At 38.2% G+C, this 12210-nt stretch overlaps 2 protein-coding genes across 2 annotated transcripts in view; one reads left to right on the plus strand and one right to left on the minus strand.

The window, feature by feature from the left end:
- The window catches only part of LOC148436370 (uncharacterized), a 231278-nt gene that overhangs the window by 31812 nt on the left and 187256 nt on the right, over positions 1–12210 (minus strand). The window contains exon 6 of the mRNA XM_088464985.1: positions 8569–8902. Coding sequence (XP_088321111.1) covers positions 8569–8902 — 334 coding nt within the window. The remainder of the gene's footprint in view (positions 1–8568; positions 8903–12210) is intronic.
- The window catches only part of LOC148436371 (uncharacterized), a 101278-nt gene that overhangs the window by 5494 nt on the left and 83574 nt on the right, over positions 1–12210 (plus strand). The gene's annotated exons all lie outside the window — the stretch shown is intronic.

The raw sequence follows: 12210 nt of genomic DNA on the forward strand, positions 1-12210 counted from the left end.
CTTTTGCAGTACAGACATATTAGCCAGAGTATAACGTTTTGTGCAATGTATCTCTTATTATACTCTTCATATAGTTCCTGTATCTATTCTGCAGCTCATATACACTCTGTGGTTACTACAAGTATCTTTTATTATAATCCTCATATGTATACTATATTCTGCAGCTCATATACACTCTGTGGTTACTACAATGTATCTTTTATTATAATCCTCATATGTATACTATATTCTGCAGCTCATATACACTCTGTCACGGCTCCAGGTATTGGAAGGGGTGGACCCGAACTGGGTTGAGATGCAGAGACACCAGGACCAGGAGAGATTTGGAATTTAGATAGTTTAATATAATTCCTTTGCATATAGTAAAATGAGAACTAAACGTGAGATGGTAATTATAGACCTTGGTGCAGAGATGCTCAACTGAAGACACTTTAAACAAAAGATAAAAGTCTCTGAGGTTCAGGGGGTACTGTGGTGAGGAACTGTAGAATTGAATACTGTAGAACTTGAAGAAGGATACCAATACTGGAGGGTAGTTGAATATAACTCCTGGATGGAGTATGCAGAATTGGTATATGAACTTGAGTCAGACTCTGGGACGGAGTACGCTGGATGGGATGAGCACTTGAATAGGGCTCCGGGATGGAGTGTGCTGGATTGGGTGAAGGAGTGTGCAGGATTGGGTGAAGCACTTTGAATAGGACTCCGGGATGGAGTGTGCTGGATTGGGTGAAGCACTTAGAATAGGACTCCGGGATGGAGTGTGCTGGATTGGGTGAAGCACTTAGAATAGGACTCCGGGATGGAGTGTGCTGGACTGTGAGCAGGAGTATACAGGAACTTGAGGCAGACAAACTGGAAAGGAAACCAGCGGAGCTCAGGAACATAGGTTTTGCTGTAGCAAAGAGCACTATTGTACTGGCAATGAGACAGAGTCAGGAAAGGGCCTTTACAACCCTGGTCGGATGATGATTGGCTGGAGCAACTGGAGAGTGCTGCTGACTGGATGGATCTAGACCACCTGACTTGATCCAAGATGGCCGTGCCCATGATCTGGAGGTCTGACACACTGAAGTGCAGGAAGTGCATGGAAGTGTGGCTGGGACACCTAGGCAACAGCGGGGATGCAGGAAACCACCTTCAGGCATAGGCCCCACTCTGGATTCCACTGACAGGAGCAACCGGCAACTCAGCAAGGCGCGATGACATAAGCACATGGGGAAATGCAGGAGTCTCAGCCGGAGGTCTCTAGCACGGTTTGTGACACACTCTGTGGTTACTACAATGTATCTTTTATTATACTCCTCATATGTATACTGTATCTATTCTGCAGCTCATATACACTCCGTGGTTACTACAATGTATCAATTATTATACTCATATGTATACTGTATCTATTCTGCAGCTCATATACACTCTGTGGTTACTACAATGTATCATTTATTATACTCATATGTATACTGTATCTATTCTGCAGCTCATATACACTCTGTGGTTACTACAATGTATCATTTATTATACTCATATGTATAATGTATCTATTCTGCATCTCATATACACTCCGTGGTTACTACAATGTATCATTTATTATACTCCTCATATGTATACTGTATCTATTCTGCAGCTCATATACACTCCGTGGTTACTACAATGTATCATTTATTATACTCCTCATATGTATACTGTATCTATTCTGCAGCTCATATACACTCCGTGGTGTCTACAATGTATCATTTATTATACTCATATGTATACTGTATCTATTCTGCAGCTCATATACACTCCGTGGTTACTACAATGTATCATTTATTATACTCCTCATATGTATACTGTATCTATTCTGCAGCTCATATACACTCTGTGGTTACTACAATATATCATTTATTATTATACTCATATGTATTCTATATCTATTCTGCAGCTCATATACACTCTGTGGTTACTACAATGTATCATTTATTATACTCATATGTATACTGTATCTATTCTGCAGCTCATATACACTCTGTGGTTACTACAATGTGTCATTTATTATTATACTCATATGTATTCTATATCTATTCTGCAGCTCATATACACTCTGTGGTTACTACAATGTATCATTTATTATACTCATATGTATACTGTATCTATTCTGCAGCTCATATACACTCTGTGGTTACTACAATATATCATTTATTATACTCATATGTATACTGTATCTATTCTGCAGCTCATATACACTCTGTGGTTACTACAATATATCATTTATTATACTCATATGTATACTGTATCTATTCTGCAGCTCATATACACTCTGTGGTTACTACAATGTATCATTTATTTTACTCCTCATATGTATACTGTATCTATTCTGCAGCTCATATACACTCTGTGGTTACTACAATGTGTCATTTATTATTATACTCATATGTATTCTATATCTATTCTGCAGCTCATATACACTCTGTGGTTACTACAATATATCATTTATTATACTCGTATGTATACTGTATCTATTCTGCAGCTCATATACACTCTGTGGTTACTACAATGTATTATTTATTATACTCCTCATATGTATACTGTATCTATTCTACAGCTCATATACACTCCATGGTGTCTACACTGTATCATTTATTATACTCGTATGTATACTGTATCTATTCTGCAGCTCATATACACTCCATGGTTACTACAATGTATAATTTATTATACTCATATGTATACTGTATCTATTCTGCAGCTCATATACACTCTGTGGTTACTACAATGTATTATTTATTATACTCCTCATGTATACTGTATCTATTCTGCAGCTCATATACACTCTGTGGTTACTACAATGTATTATTTATTATACTCATATGTATACTGTATCTATTCTGCAGCTCATATACACTCCGTGGTGTCTACACTGTATCATTTATTATACTCATATGTATACTGTATCTATTCTGCAGCTCATATACACTCCATGGTTACTACAATGTATAATTTATTATACTCCTCATATGTATACTGTATCTATTCTGCAGCTCATATACACTCTGTGGTTACTACAATGTATTATTTATTATACTCCTCATGTATACTGTATCTATTCTGCAGCTCATATACACTCTGTGGTTACTACAATGTATTATTTATTATACTCATATGTATACTGTATCTATTCTGCAGCTCATATACACTCTGTGGTTACTACAAGGTATCATTTATTATACTCATATGTATACTGTATCTATTCTGCAGCTCATATACACTCTGTGGTTACTACAATATATCATTTATTATACTCGTATGTATACTGTATCTGTTCTGCAGCTCATATACACTCTGTGGTTACTACAATATATCATTTATTATACTCATATGTATACTGTATCTATTCTACAGCTCATATACACTCCGTGGTGTCTACACTGTATCATTTATTATACTCCTCATATGTATACTGTATCTATTCTGCAGCTCATATACACTCCGTGGTGTCTACACTGTATCATTTATTATAATCATATGTTTACTGTATCTATTCTGCAGCTCATATACATTGTGGTTACTACAATGTATTATTTATTATACTCCTCATATGTATACTGTATCTATTCTACAGCTCATATACACTCCGTGGTGTCTACACTGTATCATTTATTATACTCCTCATATGTATACTGTATCTATTCTGCAGCTCATATACACTCCGTGGTGTCTACAATGTATCATTTATTATACTCATATGTATACTGTATCTATTCTGCAGCTCATATACACTCCGTGGTTACTACAATGTATCATTTATTATACTCCTCATATGTATACTGTATCTATTCTGCAGCTCATATACACTCTGTGGTTACTACAATATATCATTTATTATTATACTCATATGTATTCTATATCTATTCTGCAGCTCATATACACTCTGTGGTTACTACAATGTATCATTTATTATACTCATATGTATACTGTATCTATTCTGCAGCTCATATACACTCTGTGGTTACTACAATGTGTCATTTATTATTATACTCATATGTATTCTATATCTATTCTGCAGCTCATATACACTCTGTGGTTACTACAATGTATCATTTATTATACTCATATGTATACTGTATCTATTCTGCAGCTCATATACACTCTGTGGTTACTACAATATATCATTTATTATACTCGTATGTATACTGTATCTATTCTGCAGCTCATATACACTCTGTGGTTACTACAATGTATTATTTATTATACTCCTCATATGTATACTGTATCTATTCTACAGCTCATATACACTCCATGGTGTCTACACTGTATCATTTATTATACTCATATGTATACTGTATCTTTTCTGCAGCTCATATACACTCCATGGTTACTACAATGTATAATTTATTATACTCCTCATGTATACTGTATCTATTCTGCAGCTCATATACACTCTGTGGTTACTACAATGTATTATTTATTATACTCATATGTATACTGTATCTATTCTGCAGCTCATATACACTCCGTGGTGTCTACACTGTATCATTTATTATACTCATATGTATACTGTATCTATTCTGCAGCTCATATACACTCCATGGTTACTACAATGTATAATTTATTATACTCCTCATATGTATACTGTATCTATTCTGCAGCTCATATACACTCTGTGGTTACTACAATGTATTATTTATTATACTCCTCATGTATACTGTATCTATTCTGCAGCTCATATACACTCTGTGGTTACTACAATGTATTATTTATTATACTCATATGTATACTGTATCTATTCTGCAGCTCATATACACTCTGTGGTTACTACACTGTATCATTTATTATATTCCTCATATGTATACTGTATCTATTCTGCAGCTCATATACACTCTGTGGTTACTACAATGTATCATTTATTATACTCGTATGTATACTGTATCTATTCTGCAGCTCATATACACTCTGTGGTTACTACAATATATCATTTATTATACTCATATGTATACTGTATCTATTCTGCAGCTCATATACACTCTGTGGTTACTACAATGTATCATTTATTTTACTCCTCATATGTATACTGTATCTATTCTGCAGCTCATATACACTCTGTGGTTACTACAATGTGTCATTTATTATTATACTCATATGTATTCTATATCTATTCTGCAGCTCATATACACTCTGTGGTTACTACAATGTATCATTTATTATACTCATATGTATACTGTATCTATTCTGCAGCTCATATACACTCTGTGGTTACTACAATATATCATTTATTATACTCGTATGTATACTGTATCTATTCTGCAGCTCATATACACTCTGTGGTTACTACAATGTATTATTTATTATACTCCTCATATGTATACTGTATCTATTCTACAGCTCATATACACTCCATGGTGTCTACACTGTATCATTTATTATACTCGTATGTATACTGTATCTATTCTGCAGCTCATATACACTCCATGGTTACTACAATGTATAATTTATTATACTCATATGTATACTGTATCTATTCTGCAGCTCATATACACTCTGTGGTTACTACAATGTATTATTTATTATACTCCTCATGTATACTGTATCTATTCTGCAGCTCATATACACTCTGTGGTTACTACAATGTATTATTTATTATACTCATATGTATACTGTATCTATTCTGCAGCTCATATACACTCCGTGGTGTCTACACTGTATCATTTATTATACTCATATGTATACTGTATCTATTCTGCAGCTCATATACACTCCATGGTTACTACAATGTATAATTTATTATACTCCTCATATGTATACTGTATCTATTCTGCAGCTCATATACACTCTGTGGTTACTACAATGTATTATTTATTATACTCCTCATGTATACTGTATCTATTCTGCAGCTCATATACACTCTGTGGTTACTACAATGTATTATTTATTATACTCATATGTATACTGTATCTATTCTGCAGCTCATATACACTCTGTGGTTACTACAAGGTATCATTTATTATACTCATATGTATACTGTATCTATTCTGCAGCTCATATACACTCTGTGGTTACTACAATATATCATTTATTATACTCGTATGTATACTGTATCTGTTCTGCAGCTCATATACACTCTGTGGTTACTACAATATATCATTTATTATACTCATATGTATACTGTATCTATTCTACAGCTCATATACACTCCGTGGTGTCTACACTGTATCATTTATTATACTCCTCATATGTATACTGTATCTATTCTGCAGCTCATATACACTCTGTGGTGTCTACACTGTATCATTTATTATACTCCTCATATGTATACAGTATCTATTCTGCAGCTCATATACACTCTGTGGTTACTACAATGTATTATTTATTATACTCCTCATATGTATACTGTATCTATTCTGCAGCTCATATACACTCCGTGGTGTCTACACTGTATCATTTATTATACTCCTCATATGTATACTGTATCTATTCTGCAGCTCATATACACTCCGTGGTTACTACAATGTATCATTTATTATAATCATATGTATACTGTATCTATTCTGCAGCTCATATACACTCTGTGGTTACTACAATGTATTATTTATTATACTCCTCATATGTATACTGTATCTATTCTACAGCTCATATACACTCCGTGGTGTCTACACTGTATCATTTATTATACTCCATATGTATACTGTATCTATTCTGCAGCTCATATACACTCCATGGTTACTATAATGTATAATTTATTATACTCCTCATATGTATACTGTATCTAAAAACTTGGGGCTGGATGTTCAGGGCTAACAAGCCCCAGATGATATATTGCCCAAATAGACAGGATTTTTAGAACTGCTAGCAAGAGGTAGACCACAGCTCCCGTGGGCAAAAACTGTAGGCAGGATATTCACATAACGTAGTACCTTGTAATGTTTAAACCAGGTAGGCAAAAACTGTGGGCAGGTGGTTCCAACCACAGAGCGTTTTCTTTTTTGTACATTTGTTGAAGGAATTTGGGATATTTCCTGAAAGAGCAGCTAGTGGTTCAACATCTTGTCTTCCCCCCCTATGAGCGCCGACTGCTGTTATCTGTTCTTGATTTATAATAAAGGAACAACAGGGTATTCCTGACCAAGTGCCTCCATGATTCGTTTGGTAATGATACCATCTGTGACAGCCTGTTGTAACACATTGTCAATTTCCAGTTTGAACGACATGGTGGGATCTCTCATTAATTTACTGTATGTAACTCCATCATTAGGCCGATTCATGATATCAGACCTATAAATCAGACACAATCTGTATGACAATCGCTCTGCCCTTGTCAGCAGGGTGGATAACTATGTCATCATTTTTACTATATATTTTATATACACACACACAGAGATATATATATATATATATATATATATACACACACACATAAATAAAGAGGTAAAAAAAATCACATTCTCAGGTCTGGACTATTTTGTGAACCCGGGGTGGATGCAGGAGTACATACAGGAACGGGTTTGCAGTACTGAAATGCAGCAGGTTTATTCGGATTATTAATATTCATGAAATGGTAGTAAACAAGTAACTGGCAGTAAATAAACAAGTCAGAGTGATGTGAGGCAGAAAACATGTCCTGGCAGAAGAGCAAAGTCCAAATAGTGAGGCTGAGAATCAATGACAGGGAGAGAAGCAGAGAGTCCAATGGAGGAGTAACTGAGGAACAGAAGTCTGTATACTGGAGTGGGCTGTGAGTCCGGAGAGCTGACAAAGTCACAACAGTGAGGTAAGTATCGGGGTATGGCAGGGTAGATGCGGGTATCCGGGAACAGCGTGAGGTGGAGACAGATCAGGAAACGAGTCACAGCTGGAACTGCAATAACAGGAGCTAAGGAGCACAGAGAACTCTCACACAGCTATGCCGTGTATACGTTACACTGGCAACTAGAGGGTGTGCTGACAACCCTTAAGTACCATGGGAAGGTGCATGATTGGTTGCTGAGAGTTCACACCAGATGCTCTGACCTAATTGGCCCATTTATGTCACATGTCCAAAACCAAGATGGCGGCACCCAGCAGTGCCCATCCATGCACACCTCACGCCAACCTCCAGACACCAGCATCCCCACCGGTAGGACCGCGCCAAAGCACCCGTACAGGCAGAGACCGCGACTCACCAGATAAAAAACAGCTCTGGCCGTGACACATAAGTGAAGTCATACAGGAGCAGGTGAGGGGGTTCTTCTATCTGAAAGACCACAGAAATATCAGGTGATAGTGTTCAGTTCGATTGATTAAATCATTTGGGTGGAGGGAATTCAGTTAGAACATCCAGATTTCCTCCTGAAGGTACAGATGAAATCTATCACCACCCCTGAGAGTCTTCATATTCAACCTATACAATTTTATTGCATCTTTATCAAGCCCTATATGAATTATTTATTGTTGTTTAGATTTCCCAAGCGCTGCACATCCCTCCTCTTTTTATATCAATGACACACATCCCAATTATCTGCGGAAAAACAAATGAAGATGTTAAAATACTGTGTGACCGAAGTGTTGCCATAATCTTGTTTTGTTACAGCTCATAGAAATGCCTTTCTCCTGTGCGACAGCTGATGTCTACCAAGGTGCGATTTCCGTGTAAAACATTTCCCACACTCAGAGCATGGAAATGGCCTCTCACCTGTGTGAATTTTCTCATGTCTAATGAGATCTGATTTCTGTGTAAAACATTTCCCACACTCAGAACATGGAAATGGTTTCTCACCAGTGTGATATCTCTGATGTCTAACACAATGTGATTTCTCCTTAAAGCATCTCCCACACTCAGAACATGAAAATGGTTTCTCCCCTGTGTGACTTCTCTGATGTGTAACAAGATGTGATTTGTGTGTAAAACATTTCCCACACTCTGAACAAGGAAATATTTTATCAGGTGTATGAGCTGCACTATGTGTAACAAAAGCGGAGGTATCAGAAGAACATTGGTTACAATTAGAGAGATCACATGATATAGCTGCACTGTGAGGTACTGGATGTATATTTAGCATAACAGGATTATCTCCTGGAAATTTCTGTATGATGTCATCTTCTATTTTAATATCTGTAGACAAGATGAGATCTCCCTCCAAGTCATTCCTGCTTGTGCGTCCATCTGCTGGAAATACAATAACTGTATTATTACTCACAGTTCTTTATATAGCACAGAGACACTGAGAAGCACTTTATATAGCACAGACACACTGAGTGGCACTTTATATAGCACAGACACACTGAGAGGCACTTTATATAGCACAGACACACTGAGAGGCACTTTATATAGCGCAGACACACTGAGAGGCACTTTATATAGCACAGACACACCAAGCGGCACTTTATATAGCACAGACACACTGAGAAGCACTTTATATAGCACAGACACACTGAGAAGCACTTTATATAGCACAGACACACTGAGAAGCACTTTATATAGCACAGACACACTGAGAAGCACTTTATATAGCACAGACACACTGAGAAGCACTTTATATAGCACAGACACACTGAGAAGCACTTTATATAGCACAGACACACTGAGCAGCACGTTATATAGCACATACACACTGAGCGGCACTTTATATAGCACAGATATACCGAGCGCCACTTTATACAGCACAGACATACCGAGCGCCACTTTATACAGCACAGACATACCGAGCGCCACTTTATATAGCACAGACATACCGAGCGCCACTTTATATAGCACAGACATACCGAGCGCCACTTTATATAGCACAGACATACCGAGCGCCACTTTATATAGCACATGTAATGTTCTGGTTTAGTTGTGGACCCGGGGTGGTGACAGGAGCAAACACAGAAGCAGATTAAATAAAAAGGTAGAATTTTTAATGAGTGGCTTAGAAGATATGGGAATGGCAAAAGCAAAAGTCCAGGTTTAGCACTAAAGTGCACTTGATTACTGTAGTGAGGATAATGGTAGAATGTCCAGATAGTGGCAGATAAGAACAGTCCAGGTATGCAGGTTAGTGAACTGAAATAAACACAGGCAGAGGTGATGGGTCCAGCTGGGAGTGAAATAGAGGCAGGGTGTAGGGTGTCAGCAGGCTCAGGCACTCAGGCAGGGGAAAAGGCAGTGGAGGATGCAGGGTAGTCCAGTGGGTTATTTGGAGCGGACAAGTAGGCTGGCAGATAGCGTATACACAGGAACAAGAGATGAGCACAGAGAACTCCCTCTCAGCTAGGCTGAGATACACGTTGCACTGGCAATGAAGGAAGGCTCTGGACCTTCCTAAATACCCCGTGCCGTGCTATGACTGGCTGGAGGGAAAACATGAGTCACCAGGATTGGGCAGTTGAATCACATGGTCAGAAGGCAAGATGGCGGCGCCCATGCCAAACGGCACAGAAACACCGCCAGGCCTCACCACGTGACAATGTGCCCGCACAGAACCACGCGCAGCCAAAGCCTCTCGCCAAACACCAGTGCCACCACCAGACACCCCCCGCCATAGCGACCTCACAGGTAATACCCGCCGACCACCATGCCGAGACCCTCCTGGCCGTGACAGCACAGACATACTGAGCAACACTTTATATAGCAGACACACTGAGCAGCACTTTATATAGCACAGACACACTGAGCAGCACATACCGAGAAGCACGTTATATAGCACAGACACACTGAGAAGCATATTATATAGCAGACACTGAGTAGCACTTTATATAGCACAGACACACTGAGCAGCACTTTATATAGCAGACATACCGAGAAGCACGTTATATAGCACAGACATACCGAGAAGCACTTTATATAGCACAGACACACTGAGAAGCATGTTATATAGCACAAACAACCGAGAAGCACTTTATATAGCACAAACAACCGAGAAGCACTGTATATAGCACAGACACACCGAGAAGCACTTTATATAGCACAGACACACCGAGCAGCACTTTATATAGCACAGACACACCGAGCAGCACTTTATATAGCACAGACACACTGAGAAGCACTTTATATAGCACAGACACACTGAGAAGCACTTTATATAGCACAGACACACTGAGAAGCACTTTATATAGCACAGACACACTGAGAAGCATGTTATATAGCACAAACACACTGAGAAGCATGTTATATAGCACAAACACACTGAGAAGCACTTTATATAGCACAGACACACTGAGAAGTACTTTATATAGCACAGACACACTGAGAAGCACTTTATATAGCACAGACATACTGAGAAGCACTTTATATAGCACAGACACACTGAGCAGAACTTTATATAGCACAGACACACTGAGCAGCACTTTATATAGCACAGACACACTGAGAAGCACTTTACGGAGAATATTTAGCCATTCACATCAGTCCATGCCCCAGTGGAACTTACAATCTATATTCCCTACCACATGGAGACACATATACACACACACTAGGGTTAATTTTTGTGTCAGAAGCCAACCTACCACTATGGCCCGTATTCAATTAGTTTCGCATTCGCAATACTTTTTCCGCATGCAATACTTTTCGCCGACTACGCGTGTTTTGGCTGTGGAAACTTTTCGTGCGCGCCCCCACTATTCGCCTTATTCAATTCCAAAGGACGAGAAAAAACGAGACCTGTCGAAACTTAAACATGCGAAAAGTACTGTAAAAAAAGGAGAAATGAGCCTGACACCCCCCAAAAGATGCACTAACATTGGGGATCACTATAGATGTCCCCGATTAGCCCTAATGGAGTAATTTGGGGCACTTAACTTGTGACAATTGCTTCCAATTAGCGCCAGAGCACAAGTGATGAAGTATAACATTTAACTTTTATTTTTTGAGAAGATAAGTAGTCCTGTCAAATTTGGGGTACATGAAAATGGGTACTAGCATGGTTTAAAGTCGCTAAAGTGAATTTTTCAAAAACAAAAAAACGCACCCTCAACAAGCACCTGCAATCAAAAGCTCACCTCACCTACACTTGCAGACCCCCAAAAAACTATTTTGCTAGTTTTGAAGTTTGTACCTCGACTTTGTACTTTTTCACACCCATTTTCAAAGTCATTTTTTGGGGTGTCTCACTTTTTTTTTTACGCAGTTATCCTTTTTGGGGCTGACCCCAAGGGCCCAGAGTGGTTTCCCCACCTTTGCACCCCAAAATAAAAATTCTGCACTTTTTTCCGCCTGCTATTCATAGGCTAATCTTTTTCGCCTATTACATTACGTATTCGGGAATGCAAAAACAAGTTTCAATT

Source organism: Taudactylus pleione, unplaced genomic scaffold, assembly GCF_031769625.1.
Source record: "Taudactylus pleione unplaced genomic scaffold, aTauple2 ptg001781l, whole genome shotgun sequence".
Taxonomy (NCBI): domain Eukaryota; kingdom Metazoa; phylum Chordata; class Amphibia; order Anura; family Myobatrachidae; genus Taudactylus; species Taudactylus pleione.